Source organism: Crocodylus siamensis, chromosome 13 (genome assembly GCF_052110815.1).
Source record: "Crocodylus siamensis isolate JL-2025a chromosome 13, ASM5211081v1, whole genome shotgun sequence".
Classification (NCBI taxonomy): domain Eukaryota; kingdom Metazoa; phylum Chordata; order Crocodylia; family Crocodylidae; genus Crocodylus; species Crocodylus siamensis.
Window position 1 is genome coordinate 873,323 of NC_143407.1, and position 19,921 is coordinate 893,243.

At 45.3% G+C, this 19,921-nt stretch overlaps 1 protein-coding gene across 3 annotated transcripts in view; it reads right to left on the reverse strand.

Annotated features, from left to right (window-relative positions):
- The window catches only part of LRIG2 (leucine rich repeats and immunoglobulin like domains 2), a 41,517-nt gene extending 22,029 nt beyond the window's left edge, over positions 1-19,488 (reverse strand). For all 3 annotated transcript variants that reach the window (XR_016438837.1, XM_090024978.1, XM_090024979.1), the window contains exons 1-8: positions 19,191-19,488; positions 5,106-5,177; positions 4,476-4,550; positions 3,801-3,935; positions 2,876-3,019; positions 2,584-2,727; positions 1,640-1,783; positions 1,225-1,368 (exon numbers count right to left, since the gene is read on the reverse strand). Coding sequence is in view for 2 of the 3 variants with exons in the window: in XM_090024978.1 (XP_089881104.1) it covers positions 1,225-1,368; positions 1,640-1,783; positions 2,584-2,727; positions 2,876-3,019; positions 3,801-3,935; positions 4,476-4,550; positions 5,106-5,177; positions 19,191-19,414 (1,082 nt within the window). In the remaining variant the exon portion in view is untranslated. The remainder of the gene's footprint in view (positions 1-1,224; positions 1,369-1,639; positions 1,784-2,583; positions 2,728-2,875; positions 3,020-3,800; positions 3,936-4,475; positions 4,551-5,105; positions 5,178-19,190) is intronic.
- Positions 19,489-19,921: the final 433 nt, after the last annotated feature.

The window sequence follows — 19,921 nt, forward strand, 5'->3', positions numbered from 1 at the left end:
CCCACATATAATCTGCAGTTTCTCTATGGTAACCACATACACTACCTTTCAAGGAAAAAAAGTGGGGTGTAAAAGCACCAGGTACAAAAAGCAGTTTTAAGCCAGTCTTAACACTGAAATGTCAGGCAGGCAGGGTACAACAATGGAAATAATTTGACTATTATTCTGCACGCTTGAAGTAACTGCACTTACCTGTACTATGTGAACGAATGCCCCTGCCCCCTTCTCAACAGCCCAAGAGAAAAATAGAACCTCATTGTGTGCACCAACAGTTTGCTCCTCATGCTCGGTTAGGCATGAATGCTTGGAGCCTTGTTAATCACCACTGCCCCTTGTCTGAGAACATTCCACCATCCTGAACCAAGTGGCCTGTCTGTCAGCTGTTTGACGCCCCTTAAGAGCCCAACAAAATCTACTAATTAATCTGCTCTTGTTCTTTTTCATGCTACTCTAAATCCAAGGGATTAGTTTTAATTATTCCATTAAAAGGTTGCACTAAGGTTAACGGAATATGACTGCTTACATAAGTCCCTTTGGTGATTTCGCCTATTTAGGCACTTCTTAATGAAGCAACAGAAGGGTTATAAACTTCAGCTCTTTTTCCAATGAGCTCTGTTGAGGAAAACTAGAGGGTTCAGATCTACTGAGGGTGTCGTCAGTAAGCGCCAGGATGGACTTCTATTTTATCAGATGTGTTAAACTGTCATTAGGAATACTCAGTAAACTCTTGCAGAAAGCCTGTCTTCAAATGGAGATGGCACTGCATACCTCTAGCCAGCTTGAGTTTTTGGTCCTTGGTGTCCAAATGATACCCAATGAGAAGTTACATTGGCATATGGAGCCTAGACTGACAGGCTATCCCCATAACTAGCACTTACAAGACTTAGACGACCACACTACCTCCCTTTCCAAAGGTGGTGAGATAAAACTGTCACTGGCGGTACGCATTAATTCGTTCTGTGGGTTCACAGGACGCTCTCAAGGAAGGCTGAACTCCTGCTTTCCACCTGCACTAAATCTGCTTTATTTATATATGTATTTATTTCTCGAAATACAGCCTTCAGTCTGGGCCCCTGCAGACCCTGCTGTCCCTGAAGGCAAAGTGGAATCCCAGCAGCCACAAAACCTTCCAGTCTATTTAGTGCATTAGATTCCTGCGTCAGCAGCATTCATGGCCATTGCTGCCTTCATTTTCAAAGCAAATTAGCACCCGCCTGTACTTACAGAATCTGAAGATTTGACAGTCCTTTAAAGACACCATCTGCAATATGACTGACTCGGTTGTCACCCAGGTTTAATTTTTCCAGCAAGCTGAGTCCCACAAAAGCAGATTCATCCAGGCGGGTCAGCTGGTTGTATGACAAGTCCCTACAAACATCAGAAGTACACTGTAAGAGGGTGGGGAGGAAGGACCAACTGAAGGTAAAAACATCAAATGGTAGACCTTGAGGAATTAAATCCCCTTGTTCAGACTTGTTCTCACAAAGCTTTTCATTACAAATTATGCAGTTTTCCACAAAGGCCTAAAAAGGGGACTGTGAACTTTCTTCAGCAATCTTCATTCTTGCTATACATGTTCAGTCCAATCTGTTCTTGGTAACATCACAAAAGCCCCACTGAAATTCAGCCCAGCACTTACAGTTCAGAAAGTCTCTGGCAGAACTCCCATGCATCTGGGCTGATCCTGTTAATGGCATTCTGACTAACACAGAGCTGTTGCAGCGACCGCAAGCCATACAGCCAGCCCTTGTTTACTTCAGTCAGGTTATTATGTTCCAACTCTCTAAAGAATTAGAGAAAACATTTTTCAAACAGATATTCAATGAGGCAACACATATTTTTGCAGTACTCCCCATCTGTGGATTTCCAAGTAATTTATTAACACTGAACCCTCCAGCACCCCGATAGACATGAACACACCTAGTTTAGAGAATTCACTTAGGTAACAAGGAACCCAAACCCACCACATGCACCACCGAAAGGTTAAGTGACTAGACCAAGGTCACTGTGAATGAGCAGCCAATCCAGGTTCCTGTCATCTCTCCCCTGCTCTTGCTGCTTGAGGAAAATGGCTTCTTGTTTTACAAAAATGACTCCACTGAAATTTTTGGAAGCACAGCTTGGCTAATGTCAGACACTAATACAGCTAAGACACTGAACCCATACCTCAGTTGGAAGGCCATCCTATTTATAATGCCATCACCAGATAAATCGGTCAGACTCTGTTCCACTATCTATTGTACTCTGGAGTACCATTCCTCAGGAGGTTGGGGAGGGGAAAACAAAATGATCTAATTATTGCTTTAAGGCAGCACCAACAGCTGGCTGGCAACGACAATACTGAGGTTGCAGGGACTGACTGGAATCCACTATGGGTGGACTCAATTTGTTCAACAGCCAGGAGACTGTGAAGCCTTACTGAAGTAGCAGAAAGAGTCAAACAGAGGGTGACATGCTCTGGATCACCCAGGTGAACTGGAAAGATGGTAGGAGACATGCACTACTGTCCATGGACCCTGGCCCACTCCCAGAGCCGCAACCAGGACCCCCAACACAAAAAAATTCCAGACCAAACGCACTTACAGTTCTTCGATATTATCCAAGCCAAAGAATGCTCCATCCATAAGTTTGCTAATCCCATTACGCTGCATCTTTAATGACTTTAAAGATTCCAGACCCTGGAATGTAAGACTTTCCACTGTTTTAATCCGGTTCCTTTTAAGTTCCCTTAAAAAAAAAAAAGGGGGGGGGGGGCGGGGTGGAGAAGTTAGCTGTTTGTATCAAGACATTTTCAGCAACACTTCTGCACCCACCACGAATACATGCTCAAGTGAGTGATACAAATGTAAACACTAGGCCAGGGGCCTCCACTTACAGGAACTGCACATGAGGCAATTTGAAAATCTTTGGTGGAATCGCGCTGATTCGATTTCTGTTCAGTTTCACCACCATTAGAGAGCTGGAAAGATTATCAAGGCAACCCGCTTCCAGGGTAGTTATTCTGTTGTTACTCAGATTCCTAGGAGGGGAGAAGAAAAGAAGTTTGGAACTTAGAAAAAACTACAAAACATACCACATACGACTCAGACTTGCTAACTCACACTAAACCTAAAGATTTCTTGCAAAGATGTCAGGTCCCCAGTGTTGGGGATTTCAGCTCCAGTATCGCAATTCAACTCGTCTTCCCAAAGAAACAGCTGGCAAATGATTCCCATTCCCCCCACTCCCCTCCAATTCTCTAAAAAACAGGCATGACTAAGACAAAAAAGCACTTAAGCAACCTGCCCAAGATGAGCAAGAACCAGCGTTTGCAAGGAGGCCACCCATTCCCACTGCTGGTCGTCAGAAACGGGCTTCCCGATGTCACACACAACTTCTACCAGGGCCAAGAAGATAAAAATAATTTTCACTGCTGTGTGAGGAAAGAATGATTCAAGACCTTGTTTCAATGCGTATAATGAATTTAAAGGAAAGCAGTGGAGCGGGGGCGGAAATCGCATCATTAGGTGCACAGTTCACCATGCCTCTGCCATCTGTAAATAAACCTAGTGTAGATGAGCCCTTCAACTCTCAGGCTCCCTCGGCCAAGGGACCATCACTTCTCTATGCGGAGCACAGGCACTTCAGGGTAGTTACAGGGATAGGGATCAGAATCGCATGGCAAGTCAACAAAGTAGTCTGGATCGGCTCCTGGCTCCCAACCCGAGCCACTAGGGAAAAAAACAGGGGGGTGGGGGCACTAGTCTGTGACAACCTAACCTCGTGTTTTCAGCACATCATAGAGCAACTCTCATACTTACAGGTACTTCAACTGCATTCGTGGGAACGAAGACGCTTTAATTTCCGAGATGAGGTTAAAGCTAAGATCTAGGTTCTCCAATGAAAGATAAACTTGGAGTTGCTCAGCATTTATCTCTGGAATGGTATTGTGAACTCTACAAACAAGAGAGAGCAACGTAAGGACAATCACTGGACCACACTTTGAGCTCCACACCACAACTAACTATAGGGCTTTGGATGAGAGACTTAATGTGTGCTTCAGAGTGCAAATGAACAGAGCCGTACGTGTTTTGCATCCTGGCACAACCCCTCCCTGCCACCCTGAGGGCTACGATCTGTTGGCTGCTTTTTTAAAGCTAGGTTTGAATTCTGGCAGTTGCAGGGAGATTTTGACTTTGGAAAACATTTCCTCCACTGCAGCAAAACCACACACATCTCATGACAAGACAACAAAGGGGACACCCAGTCGACTGCATTTCACTTAATAGGGGCTGCTGGTTTTGGGGTGGTTTTTTTTTTTTTTTTTTTTTTTTTTTTAAAAGAGGGAAGTACATTGACCCTGACACTATAATTCTGAGATGTTTAAAGAAGTTTAGGGGTTTTTCTAAATCTGGTTTTCAACTTCTTTCAATCTTCCCCACTTGTTTAAGATAAGTGAGTAATTTTTCAACATCATTAAATAAATATTTACTTACAATGAGAGAAGAGTAATATTTGAAGTTGGTTCTCCAAAGTACGGAATTTCACTTAGCTCATTGTAATTCATCTTCCTGAAAGAGAGATTTCTTTACTGGCATTTTAAAAAGGAAAAAAGCCATTCTAGACAGCAGGGTAACTGATAAACATTTCCCCTGACACCACAGCACTGTAAACGCTCCAGCTGTATTCATGACGTTCAGCAGTGGATAAAGCTAAGAGACCCCCTAACACCAAGCATAGGAACAAATCTGAAGAGAATAATAGGAAGAAGTCGTCTTACTCTGTATGTAAATTAGTTTAGCAGGATCAAAACTTAACAATGCTCAAAAACCAATGCCTGGTTTCTATTTTTAAACGATGCAATTGGTGCTAGTCCTGCTAGAACAGGCCTCTACAGGTGAACAGCTCCTGACCTGGCATGTAGCATGCAGGTAAGGGGGGAGAACGGGGGGAGGGGGGACGACAACAAAGGAGGCCACCCTCTTCTAGCTTCCTTCAGATATTTTTCAGTAATACAGACCAAGTCTCTTGACATGCCTTAGGAGCCCTAGCTTAGAAACTAATTAGGAATATGCAGGAACTCTGCCCTTAATTATTTAAAACAAACAATAACTTGATTAACTTACACTTCTTGCAGCGTGTGAATAGACATTTCAATGCTCCAGTTAGATGACAGTAAGTGATTATGACTTAAATCCCTGGAGGACAAAGAGAGCGGGGAGGTTATCCTGCAGCCTGGATCCAGGTCATTGTGTACTACATACTGCAAGTCATTTAATCTGAAATCCGCAACAGGGGAAGTTCAATCTCTTTGTGTTTCTGGAATGCATTATTCATATTATACTAGAGGAAAGGTTTCTTTTAGCTGGCCATACCAGTTACTTGTGAAGACTACCTATGTTTTATGCCCCTGTTTGACTAGGTTAACCTTTTGTTAAGAATCATGGTTTGACAGGAAAAAAAAGGTCATTACTGCTGAAACACCTACTGCAAGGATGCTTTATGTGATTTTAGCAGCAAACTTACAATATCTCAAGATAAGGAAGGATGTAGAAGGAAACCGCCCCCCCCCAACCCTTTAGCACCCTCAACCACTGGGAAGGGCTTTACAGCAGTGACCCCATTTTCTCTCTCCCTTCCTCCCCCATCATGTGCAAAACTTTTGACAGATGGCTTCATTAGTAAAGGTGGGTTTATATTACGTAACAGTCTCTGTACAAACAGCACACAAACCAGGAGTAGGAACACAGCACTGCTTCTGCCCTAATCATTTGCTTTCGTTTACGGGGAAGGAGTGCAGAACTTGGGTAGCTAGCAAGGCCAAGTCAGTACTGGGCCTTTTCATCTCATCCCCTTCATAATTTTGCAAAATCCCCTGCTCTTGCCCCTAAGCTGGTGTAATAACTGCTATCTGTATTACAGAGAGGCACAGACAATGATACGAGATAAAGCTCTTTGGGGCAGGGGCTAAGATGCATTCAGAAGCTGAAGTGACTCAGGAATCATCCAGAGCAGGCTTACAATGGAAACTTGGTAACAGAGACAGCTATCACTTTACACAGAGCTGGTCATTTAAAAAAAAAAAAAAAAAATCCACCGTATTAATGCATTTTGGCATCTCTCTGGATCCGAGATGAACCCCAGGTGGGCCTGTCCTGACAATCCCAGCCTGGTGTTTTAACAACACCAAGTTTGTGAGACAAACTGTTACCCATCTCTGTTACCTGTACTGTCTCATCAGCACGAGCGCGGTGTTGACAGATGCATGCATGTTTGAACAATGTTCACCACAGCAGAAAGTCATGTCTCAGTTAGCACGAGTCAGACCTATCAGCAAAATGTTAGATACTTTCACCCTGAATGGTTATTATAGCTGTATCCATGATAATAAAGTTAAGCTGACACAAGCAACAGTCCCTCACCTTTGTCACACTGAATCGCTTATGAAAAGTTCAGCAACTAAAGCCTGGAGGAAGTTAGGACATACACAGCACGTGGTACAGATGCTTCTAAGCACATTGGTAAGTCCTATAATCCGTTTCTAAGCAGACCCTTCTAATATAATTGCATGTTCCATGCTTTAATTGGGTTTGCAGTCAGGACTGCTTTTCTATTTTAAGAGAAAGGAATATTCTTCACGAATGTAACAAAAGACAAGTTTGAATCTGAAGCAAGTTCCATCAGGATTTCAGTCCTTTAGCATCTTGAGAGCGCTCAAAATTCATTACAGAAAACATCCTTTGCAACTTGCCCCCAAGGTCTGGGCATGTGCAAGCCCTTCTCACACTGCAGCCATTAGCAAGGGGACCAAGGCGGGTCAGAAGTACACAAGGAATGGGATCTTTCTGCTGATTTACCTCCACAAAAAAACTTTTTTTTTTTTTACTTAATTTCATAAGCCCGAGTCTGGTAATTGCAGCTCCACACGTGTGTCAGCTGCATTTGACACCAGAACCTTACTGCTCTACCACAGCTACTCTAACATTTCTGTGACCTTAGAAGCCAAGTCTGCATCATCTTATTTGTATTTTCTTGTACTTCTATATTGTTTACCCTCCTCCTGCTACAGTAATGTTTTTCAGAAGAGACGTCTCTTGATCCTACGCGAAACAACGAGGAAAATGGATTGTCAAAGCAAACTACGCAATTCCAGTACTCCTGTTACAACTGCTACAGCAAGAAAGAGAGAGAAAAAAACCAAAGTCAGAGACCTTTGTAGCTTCAAGCAATTAGTTGCACAGGCTGATCGCACTGTTAACTAGCTGATTTACGGTATTCACTGAGTAGTATACAGTACTGTATAGAAGCAGAGCCTACACTGTTAGGCACGCTACAAACATGAAAACAAACCTTTCCAAGACCACTAGCAAGTCAAATTATGGTAGGAATTGCAAAGAAAATTTCTCCAGCAGACTGATTAGTTTTCTAAACATAGTCCTCAGAGGTCTCCAAAAGGATACGGGCTAAACTCTTCCTTACATAAAATTTCAAGAGCTATTCATTTCTCTCCACACCAACACTACGTGAAAGTAAACACTTTTATCCTGACACTTAACCGAGGAGATAGAGAGCCCACCTTTACAAAAAGGCTCAGAAGCCACTCGTTTTTAGAAGCAGGCAATGTCTATCTGGCAGCGATCTCAAGTTTAACTTTAAGAGCCACAAGTTCTCAAGCCATACTTGAAAGACCTTTTTTGCTCCTCCCCAGAATCACCTTCAGGTGCAGCGAGATTTATACTTTCTAGACAGAGCTTAGGGAAGGACCAAGACGACCACCAGAGCCTCCTAAAACACCTTCCCAGTGTGCAAGGCAAACACTGTCTATGTTGCCACAGTGATATTGTTTGAATGAAACACCCTGCCCCCCCAAGTTGCAGTCTCTTGCTTGTAAACCTCTCAATTCAGAGCTTGGTTGAAGACAAAAATGGTATTTTTTTAAAATCATGCAGCTTGTTTATGCGGTTGAGACCGCCACATACAGAGACAAAACAAATGGCCGCAAATTATCAAGAAGGCTGAACGAGGATGGGGAAATCATGAGCTACAAACACCAACAAATGCCTAAAAATGCAAACATACTGCATTTGCTATAAACAAGTAGGGGGAAGGAAGATCAGAACCGGCTGGCAAGTGCATTGAAGAACAGGGATTGTTCCTCTGCAGGCTGTTTAGAAGTTCCCGGTTGCCACGCACTGCAGGGCTGGGATAGGCAAGCATGTATTTTCACAGGTTTTATGGATTCCAATTCTACACCTGCCATTCAATCGTAAGTCGAGAAGGAAAGCGAAGCCAGAAGACGCAGCAGAAACAGAGGAGTTTACCTGCCGTTCTACGAGGGCAGCATTCGTTTCAGAACTGCTGTTTACCAGTCGAGTTCTGAGGCTGGCTGCCAACAATATGTCTAGCCTGCCATCTGAGGACTTCCCTGGCTAACGCGCTAATTCGGGAAGTCAAGTGCGCTGTAGAAGTAGAGACAGCGAATCCATTTGAGAACCCTGACAGTGGCCAGTCTCAGCTGCTTTGGCATAATTGCAAAAAGCCCCCTAACACCACAACATCTTACAGCAGTGAGTTGTACTGGTGTAGACTTACCGCTCAAAACTCAGCAACTGCATATGCATTTCAGCTTTCTAAACATGCTTGACCTGCCTTGGGAATTTTCTCCTCCAACAACCCTAATAGCCCATCCCTCACTACATCCACGACTTGTTACAAAGCCAGATCGAGTCTTTATTCAACATCAGCTCGACCTCCTGAGGTCTCTTCCGACCGTAACATCTATGAATCTGTGCACAGTCATTAATATAGCTTATGTTCCTTTCTTCATTCTCATTTCCAGAAACCCTGATGCTGTTTGAATATTTATGGGCAGATGACAAAAAACAGATCTTCAAGAGAGAAGAAATAAGGCCTTATGAATGTTGTGAACTAAATTCCCACTCATGCTAACCTATAGGGATAAAGCTGTAATAAGCGATGAATTATTAACATTCTTGATATCATGCAGAGTCAGAGGTGCTGCTAATGTACTCATTTAGTTCCATCAGGATGTAAATAATTCAGATAGGACACGCACAAAAACAACAGACTTGTGAACGATAACTTGGGCCTGCAAAGAAAATTTCAGGGAGAACCTACAGAAAATTATGGAGAGTACGCAGTGCTTTTCCTTCTCAGAGACAGTGGAGATGAAACGGAGCAGTCTGCAATTGAAACTCTGGGCCCAACAGCTTTGTGGAATTGTTTCTCCACTACGTACTGTCTGTCAGCAGCAAAAATAAAAAAAGAGGGAAAAGTCAAGCAAGCATTTACCACCCCCCACAGACCTACATAGCAAAGTAATAAAATAAGCTGCTCTTCCTTCCACCTAGTTTGTTATTGGGGTTGTAGCTCTCTGGCACTAAGCAGCAACACTCAGGAACTAACAGATTTTATTCCAATTCATGGGCTACAATAGACTGAAGGACACCTTAAAGAGCGTGCACAAAATGTCTGACATGATGGTAAAACACACCAGACCTGCCCTGCTGGGATTCTGCTGCACGCACTGACAAGGCTACGGCTGCAAAGCCTTAAACCCTGCCCCCCGAACTTGTCCCTTAGGACTTTCGCAGATCATCTCTAACCCAGGCCATGTAACCCCCTGCAACCCGGACTGGATCTCTGGCAAAAATATCAGGAACGAAGCCATCTCAGCTCACCCACTGCCTAGCCCAGACCAGCTCCTCATGGAAGTGGTAGTTGGAGTCTTCTACCTCCCAGCAACAAGAGTGACCACTGGTCACTGACCAGTGATCCCGGCTCAATCACGGACTGGTAGACTCCTACCACTTCCAACGCCACGGTGTAGCAGCCCCAGAGCACAGCCCAGTTGCCTGCCAAGGAGCTGTGGACACACAAGGGTCTGAACTCTGCCCCTCCTGCCTGGTGAAAGGGTCACAAACACCTGAAGCCTCTTGACCGAAACAGCCAACACAGAGTTCAGAGGAGGAATCCTTCCCTCTCCCTTCAGTTGTACAGCAGTCCAGCTCCCCATCCTGAGCCACCTCAGAGAAGCTAGCCAGAGGCCAGGTGCAGGCTCACCTCCGCTGGCTGCCGGGGAGGAGGGAGACAGAACAAAACACGCGACAGATGCGAGCCCCACTGCTAAGCATGCTCTTAGACGGTGTCCGGATACTGCAGCAATAAACGCTATGTGAACTAGCCCAGAACAGAACTAGGCCATGGAAGACTGAACTTGTCTCACTCGCCCTGCGGTTTAGGCACGGTGGTAGCAGTCACTAGCACTTAACTCTGAAGAAGCAGATTAATGTTTAATGACCTCTGAAATTTGGGCTTCTAAGCTTTCAGAAGGGCATAGTTATAACACCGGTTTCTAATGCAACCAACAGACAGCAATGACTAAAAATCCCTTCAGAACTAAATATGGAGAAAGAGCACAGATGAAAGCAAAAGTGCGGTGAATAATATCCAGCGTGCAGGGATACAAATGCTGAGCTCCCCAGACCTTTTCAGTTCTGGAGAGCGTAAGCTGCACTCTATGGGCCACTGGCCAGCAGTGAACAGGTCTGCCTGCTCGTATGGTGCAAAGGCCTCATTTCCAGCTAGACTGCAGTAACTGCCAGATATGTTAAGCAGCTTTCTCGATGCATCTTTCCATGTCAGTAGCTGTTCCTGTCGAAGAGGACTTATTAGATTATAAATGGGGTGGGAGTATAGGGAGCTCTGCAGGCAGCAGGGAAATATGATCATGAGATATTCTCTGTATGAAAAAAGTCTGCAGCAAAAAAAAAAAAAAGAAGCCTAGAACTGTGACACAGCTTTCATGATTAGTCCCAATTGCCAGATAATACCTTCAGTCTTACTGCTTTATAAGATACAGCACAGGTGCTGTGCTATTATTACAGACGTGGGGAGAGCAAAGCCTGGGCTTTGGGCCCAAGTAAATTTTGTTCCTTGAGGATTCATGTGTTATCACAGAAACAGAAATTTTAACTAAAACTAGCCTACCTTATACTTGGTGGTTAAAACTGTTAGATCATCATTATCATGTCAGGTTAAATACCATACTGCAACTAGCTAAGAGTCTTTGGCCCCAGTCACCCCCAAAAAGGATGGGGAGGGAGTCTCACGCACAATTCCTGGCAATTCTTTGCATCAATCATCTTGCACGCAATGGCTTGAGAAAATCTAGAAAGGCCACAGCTAAGAAAAAAAGAAAGTTTAGACTAATTCCTAGGTTCAAAAGATAACAAGTCAGTGTTCTGCTGTGCTATGGCCAGTACAGTCCACAGCCAAAGCTCTTTAATTTGCTCTTCTGGAATCCTGTGTTGTTACCATAGTGTCTTTACAGATTGCTAAAAGGAAAAGAAACTAAATATTAGATCTCCTTAGGAACCACCTTGCATTTCAATGGATAATGAACTACAGATTCAGTACCATTATTCTTTTAAGATGTGGTAAAACGGACCCTTTCACTTTTCTACCTCTTCCACCGGACCATGTCATTCGCTAAGCCTTGAAGAAACGTGCCAGCCACCAGAAGATCTTGCTTCACTTTCTCAATAGGGACCATGAACAAAATCCCTTAATTTTCAGGACGGTGAATAAGAGATGGCAAAGGAGTATGCCTCTTTCTCTCTAAAGAGAACTGAAACAGACCAGCCCGGTATAATCCAGCACATCAAAGTGGGAAAGGAAGTAGAAAAATGTGTTTCCCCATTGTACAGATCCAACCTTTTCCAAATTAACCTTGTACTCCAGGATTCCACGGCACTCGGTGACCTTTCTAAGGTGAGGATCTGCTGGATTTAACTTTTAAAGCACAAAGGAAGGGCACAACAAAACTGTCTGAACACTCCATTAAGAGTCACAAATTCTATGCAAGCCAGTAGGGCCCACGAAGCATGGAGACATTAGAAAGAACATAGGAAACTACTGATTTGGCTTTACAATATTGGGGAAAGGCAGTAGGGTCATCACCTCTCTATGAGTTTGTGCAAAGTCTTGAGGTCCAAACTTGCTGGCATAAAGCTCTCTCAACTGACAGTATCAATCAGTTTTTATTAATTAATCTACCTTCTTCATTAGTTTCATCAGGTAGAAACAAATGAAAGCAGAATAGCAAAGCAGAAAAGCATATTGGTAAAAGCTATACAAGATTAATGCGATGATCTATTACAATGTTTTAGAACAACTGTTTTACGACAAATAATTCAAAGAGATTTATTGCAGAAATATACTGGGACCAGCAACAGGACAATAAATTTGCATTCTGCTTGGGAAAGGATACAGCCTAAGAGTCAACAGTTTACAATCTTGACTATTAATACAATCTTTTCTCTCTATAAGACCCACACGGTTTATCCTGATAGAGTCGAGTATCTTCTCTAGCACATGCTATTATTAGGCGTTTGATTGGTCTTTCATCAATGCTCTTTGTGAAAAATTAAATTAAAATTCTTATGTGAAGGGCACTCCTATGACAAATTAGGCCTAGCTGGTAACAGAGGTTTTCACTGACAAAAGACACCTAGAGGGTGTGACTACCTGCTTTTACAAGAACTTTTGTATTTGGTTTGTTACTTACAAGACAATTTCGGCACTACCTAGAGCTAGTTACCAGTACTGCTGATGGTTTTCTTGCCAAAATAACAACAACGGGATACAACATGTACATTGATAAGGGAAAAAACAAGGGCCTGGCTTTCCTTGCTTGGACGTATCACTCAATCATAGAGATAAGATTTTCTGTTTTTTCCATCCAGGACAAAGTATAATCTGTACTTCCTCGTTCTGAAAAATAACCATCTCAGACATGCTTGGATCTGCACTCTGAGGTCTAGGTTTTGCAATATACAATGATGTGAAAACTCTGTATTTAAAGGTTCGTCTGGCATTGTATACAGAAGTAATCTAAACAAATACAAATTGACTGTTTTTTCAGAAGTCCCAGAGAATGATCTGAAGCCAGGGCAACTGACAAAGTGTATGAAGCTCATTTTGTTTGACAATTATCATTGCTCAAGTTTTATTAAAATGCAGCATACAATTTTAACGTCTATGGACTACAACTGCACACAAAATTCAGAGAGTTTATCATAAATTATACCTGACTGCAGCTGAAGAAAGCTCTTCAGATTTATCCACTAAAACCACTTGTGAATTCTCTCCATACGGGGAAAAAGGCCTAGCTGTCTTGTGTGCAAGGTCAAACCAGATGTCATTCCCAGGGCACCTTGTTAAGATTTTATTCTACCACACAAAATTAGTTGGGCGCTACTTTCAAAAGTTATAACATTTTAAGGCTAGAAGGGAATGCATCATCTCCTGCACAATATGGACCACAGGACACTGCTGTTTTTCCTGAAACATACAGTCTAGTTCAACCTTAGTTACTGAACTTGAACTAGTAATTAATTCAATGTTGGATTTAAAATGACCAATGACAGAGAATTCCCTGTAAGACATAGTAACTAACCATTGGAAAAAACAACCAACCAACCCTCGCTGTTAAAACAATCCTTGCTTATTATAATGCACAGATTTTTAACTTTAATTTCCAACCACTGCATCGCCTCAAAGTTTATTGGCTAGACTGCAGCAATGTTACCCAATTTCTGTTTCAGGCTCACACTGGCAGTCTGCATTCAACTTGTTGTCCAACACAACCTCTAAGTCTCTCCCCTGTAAGCATGGCCTACAAACTTTGCTCCAAAATGTACGAGCTCACTGAAATGTGCATGGATGGCTTGCACCAAGACCTTAAATGAAGTTACCTCCATGATGTAAATGAAAGAGTAAACGTGGATACAAGAGATATGTCTGCAGTTAAGGTCGTCTGAAACGTTCATCACAAAACTCACGTTTACAGAACACTTACTTGGTGGTAAGCAAGACCTGCTTGAAGCTTATGCAGACAGTTAGGCAAAGTTTTATTAAAATAATAGGGAGTGTTGCTGGTCCTTTAAGTTATGCAGAAGGAAGCTGTAGTGTAGAACTGCTGTCTAAATGCACGGATCTTTCCCTCCTGAGAGGGGGAACTTTTGTAAATTATTTAAATCCCCCTAGCAATTTTATCATTAAACAGCTTTTGTGCACCATTGCTTGTTTGGAGCCAGAATATCTAGAGTAGCTGCAGTGAAGAAAAGAAGATGTCACCCGCCCCATACACTTCCTATGCCAAAATCCTCAAAGCCACAACAGAGAACATGCACTTAATTATTGTTTACAGCATTCATCAGATTGCACAACTCTGCAAAGCAGCCAACACCACTTCTTCCCATTGCATTCCATGCCCAAGCAGTTTTAAACACACCCTTCGTCTGCTCAGGGAGAAATACAAGTACTGCTGTAATCCTGCAAACCTGCTCTCAGACACAAAAGCCTTTTTGTGTTCTTCATTAGCTACCTGACCAACTCCCAGTCATTTTTCCAGGAACACAGTAGCTTCCTTGGAGAAAAAGCTATGTACGGGCATCCCACACCTCCCCAAGTTTGCCCAGTCTTGTAAAAGCCTAGTTTCTGGATGTATGCATACCCATCTTAACAATGATTTAAACTCCACAGTTCTCTTTTACCACTTCCCCTCATTTACTAGAAGGGAGTAAACTTACATGTCTTACATGCTGCATTAACTAGCTACAAAGAAGTGACCAGAAGAAGAGTTACAATGATGGCATGTCTGGCTTCCCACAGTTCACACCCCTGCCTTGACAAAACTACTGAGTCTCCCCAACATGTTCTGGTCCTGAGTACCTACATAAGCCAAGGTACTCCAGAACTGGTTAGAAATAACTGAATATGGAGTTTGCATACATCTTCAAAACAAATGGATTTGTTTGGATCTTCTTTCTAAACTGTTTGAAATGTAAAAGTCAAAAGGGACGCAAGCTAGAGGAAGCGGAAGCAATGACACTACCCATAAACAGGGCCCATCATTTCCTTCACACGCACACAGGTACTGGATTTTCCTCAGTAATTTAACCACTCTTCCAAACTCGCCAGTTAATGTTCAGCTGAAATGAAGATGACAACTAATAACATGCATGGAGTAGCAGAAAGTCCCTACCACCAAGACCTTACAATACAGTCAGACAACACAGGGCAAGGGGAAGGGTGAATAATAAACAACAACGATGAGTTGAAGTGATGCTGTAGCTTTTATGTCCAGGAAATACCCAACAGGTGGGGACTGCTGTGGGTGATTAGGAGGGCTGTTCAAAAAGTACAGGCATACGTCGCTTTATTGCGCTTCGCAGATATTGTGTTTTTTACAAATTGAAGGTTTGTGGCAACCCTGTGTCGAGCAAGTCTATCGGCGCCATTCTTCCAACAGCATTTGCTCACTTTGTGTCTCTGTGTCACATTTTGGTAATTCTCGCAATATTTCAAACTTTTTCATTATTATTATTATTATTATTATTATTATTATCTTTGTTATGGTGATCTGTGATCAGCCATCTTCGATGTTACTACTGTAATTGTTTTGGGGCGCCACGAACTGCGCCCATATAAGACGGCGAACTTAATCGATAAATGTTGTGTGTGTTCTGACTGCTCCACCGACCGGCCGTTCCCCCGTCTCTCTCCACCTCCTCCGGCCTCCCTATTCCCCGAGACACAACAATATCGAAATTAGGCCAATTAATAACCCTACAATGGCCTCTAAGTGTTCAAGTGAAAGGAAGAGTCGCACGTCTCTCATTTTAAATCAAAAGCTAGAAATGATTAAGCTTAGTGAGGAAGGCATGTCGAAAGCCGAGACAGGCCAAAAGCTAGGCCTCTTGCACCAAACAGTTAGCCAAGTTGTGAATGCAAAGGAAAAGTTCTTGAAGGAAATTAAAAGTGCTACTCCAGTGAACACACGAATGATATTATTGCTGATATGGAGAAAGTTTTAGTGGTCTGGACAGAAGATCAAACCAGCCACAACATTCCCTTAAGCCAAAGCCTAATCCAGAGCAAGGCCCTAACTCTCTTCAATTCTGTGAAGGCTGAGAGAGGTGAGGAAGCTGCAGAAGAAAAGTCTGAAGCACACTTAATAGACTACAGTATAGTGTAAACATAACAGTATAGTGTAAACATAACTTTTATACACACTGGGAAACCAAAAAATTCACGTGACTCGCTTTATTGCGGTGGTCTGGAACCGAACCCGCAGTATCTCCGAGGTATGCCTGTATCGAGACTATTTCTTGCAGCATCATTTACAGGTCTTTCAGCTTAATTTCCTTCTGCAGCCACACACTTCTCCCAGTGTTTCTGCCACTGTTAGAAGCACCTCGGATAAGCAATTTGTGGAATCGCTAAAAGCTGCTCTGTTGCATTTTGTTGTACCGTTTCCACGTCACAAAATCTTCTTCCTTTCAAGATTTTCTCAGTTGTGGGAAGAGAAAAAAGTCACACCATATCCCAAAAGTTCCATGGCCTCCATATTCACCTGATATGGCCCCATGCAACCCTAAACTAAATAAAACCTTGGAACGAAGACGACTTTGTGATGTGGAAACCATACAAAGTGCAACGGAGCGGCTTTTAGCGATTCCACAAATTGCTTATCAGAGGTGCTTCCAACAATGGCAGAGATGTTGGGAGAAGCGTGTGGCTACAGAAGGAGCATACTTCAAAAGGAGATTAAGCTGAAACCCCTGTAAATAAGATATTTTGTTTCCTACTGTTTACCCCTGTAAATAAGATATTTTGTTCAATACTTTTTGAACAGCCCTTTTATGTTTTACTGGGCAAACTGCACGGTTGGTACAGACACAGACAAGCTTTCAGATGCAATGCATTTTGCTTCAGGTCACACAGCGATAACTCATGTATATGCCCATATTTTTTGGAGAGGCTTAAATAATCCCTTGCTAATTAACCGGAAAGAATTCAGAAGTGTGTGGGGGGGAAGGGGGCCAGCACTGGGCAGAAGAGGGCAGTTGTATCCCAGAATGGGGCAAAGAGTGAGACAATGTTGGCACAAAAAACAGCCAGTCTGCACAAAGTAGGGAACATCCAGTATACTCTACAGCCAATTCCTGAAACATTCAAGGTCCTGCCTTGGGCTGCCAGGTGGTGGTGGAAAGAGGCACATCAGTCCTAGAGAGTTAGCACGTGGCAGCTTCCCAGCAGAGATCCAAGTCCAGCAGTGCTGGAAGGCAGGTGACCCTGTCTGGGCTCCACTTGATTCCTTTCCCCTAGTGCAGCACGTGCTGCTTAAGCTGCTTTTGCAGCTGCTCTTAACTGTGCAATAACAAAGACCTAGCAACCTGTAATGCTTCAACACATTTTATTCCTTACACCAGCAGAAGAGGGCTATGAGCCCCTCTCGCCCTTTTTTGTCAGTCAATTTGGGCTGAATAAAACAGTGATATTAATTACTAGAATTAGCTAAGGGCCACCTTAATACACGGGCTATTTACACAGCAGTCAAACATGTTCCCTCAAGGAGTGCTGGATCTTTACAAGCCTTCACAATGTTTAGCGTTTCCCCAAGTGAGCTCTCCAACCCCTGAGTGCTGCTAAAGAGACGACCTCAGCTGACCCTAACAAAAGCTGTCAAATTTTGAATGGGTTAGCAACTTAAATCACTTGTCTGCACCTCCCCTTTCCATTACAAATGCCCAATACTTCCAGAACTGAAAGACCAGATCAAGAACCCTGCCTCTGGCAGCAAGCCTGTGGGGGATCCCCTTCACTGCCTCCATCACAGATGCAGTTTGGGGTAGGTCTTTAACGGGATGAGGCCTGTTTTCAATACATAAGGGCATAAAGTATCTAGTGCCAAAACAAAAAGCAAGAGACAACAAACAAGCTGTCAGAGAAAAGCAGGGGAAGTACAGCACCTGAAACTTAACACTGTTTAACCCAAGTGGAGTGTCCTACATGCAACGAGCCCCAACAAACAGGGCAGGCGTTGAAGCAGATGATACACCCCAACAACCTGCACAAAAGTGAATCTTACAAGTTCTGCCCTCCTACTTTCTCGCTCACAAAAGCATTGCCCAAGTGATTATCTGACAGCCAATTAAAACTTGTACATTAGAAAGTTTGACCACCACATGACTGGAAAAAAAAAAGGCCAGGTCTTTTCACAGCAGCATCTCAGCTGTTCAGACTGAATTACTCCATGAATCTGAAGGAATTCTAAACTGAACTGCAACATCCTCCTGGGACACCCAAGGACAGCATTTAAAAGGCACTTTTCCCTAGAAGCAGAAAGAGTTATTGATGTTCAAGTAAAAACACAAAATAACTGCAGTACACAGAGCATCTACAGATGGGAAGCACCTTCTGTTGCTGGAACGACTCTGACACCAATGGTAATGTTTATGCACAACAGCAGCTGATACATGAACCCCCCCAACGGATGATGTCTGACAACACGCCTTTAAGCTCCTTCACACTATTGTCACCCAAATCCAAGCAGAGCCGCCTCGCTCAGAGCAGCACTACGGGTGCCAATGTACCTTTGTCGGCCAAGGAAAGGAGCGAAGACGTAGCTGGCAGTCATGTCCTATACTAGCAGCGACTACCCGCAGCCTGTGCCAGGTGGGGCTGCCCCTCCACAAGGCTGCACAAGGCTGGCTTGTGAGTCATGTGGAGCCGAACCCACTGGAGGCAACCTGCACTTCTGCACGGGGGCAGCCACTGGCGCAGGCGCCCAGCACGACACAGAGCAGGCGGGCAAGGCCACTAATCCACTCTGCTGCGGGAGGTCAGCGGGCACGGGCTCCAGTCCGACTCGCTGCTCTGACCGTCCTATTTGGGGCTTAACTGTCTAAACCTCAGCTTATCCCTGGGCAAAGGGCGCAGGGCACGACTGCTGGGTTCTGGGACCCGGCGGGTTTCTGACCCCGCTGCTCAGGGCAGGCTGCTGCGGGGACCAGGGAAGAGGCTTGAAAGCCCACCTCCCCGCTTGGGCAAGGCCCCAGGCAGGACCCCACCTCCATGCAGGAGGCGCCTGGGAGCTCATCTCCAACAGGCCGAAACCCTGACCTGTGCACCACCGCCTGCCCCCAGAAGGCGCGGGGAAGCTCCCCCTGCACAGCCAGCGGCGACCTCTGGGATGACACCAGCACTGGGTCACGGTGCTCCCGGCCCCAGCACACAAAGGTCCAACACCCCTGCCCTGCGGCACGCGTGACCTGGGACAGGGCCACGGACACGGGATCTGCAGCCAGCCCCCTCCCCCCGGGGGGGCCGGCCGCACTCACAGAGCGGTGGTGCCGGCGGGCAGCGGCGGCAGGCGGCGGGCGGGCGCGGGCAGGCGGTGGCGGCTGCAGTCGAGCAGGCCGCGGCGACAGGCGCAGGGCGCGGCGCAAGGCGCGGGCGGGGCAGCGCAGGCCCCCAGCACCAGCGGCAGCAGCAGCAGCAGGAGCAGGAAGCGGCGAGGACGAGGCCGGGCCCGGCCCGCGGTCCCCGCGCGCGCCCCCCGCATCCCCCCGAGCGGCCAGGCCCGGCCCGGCCCGGCCCAGGCGGCTCCGCGGCACAGGCCTACGCCCCGCCCACGCCGCGCCGTGACGCAAGCGCGCGCGGCGGGGGGGGGCGGGGCCCTGGAGGGACCAATCGCCTTCGGGGGGCGGGGCCGAGCCGCCACCAGCGGCTGGACACGGAGGGAGCAAGAGCGGGGAAGGGGCGTGGACCCGGATCGCCACGCCCCCTCGCGGCAGGGCCAATAGTAGAGGGGCCGGGCCGGGCCGGGCCTGCCCCGGAAGCGGGCGGCCGGGTGGGCGGCACGTGGCGCGCTGGCGTGTCTCCTCGGCTTCTCCCGCTCCCTGTTGCGAGCGGCGCGCACCTGGCTCTGCGCGCTCCTTCGTGTGCGAGCCCCTCCCTCCGTGAACTCCTGTGAAATGGCAGCTTGTGTTTCTGCCCAGGAGACCTGTTACCATCTTTTCTCCCGCGCCTGGTGAAGGGGGTTTGTGCCCGAAAGCTTGCGATTAAAGAC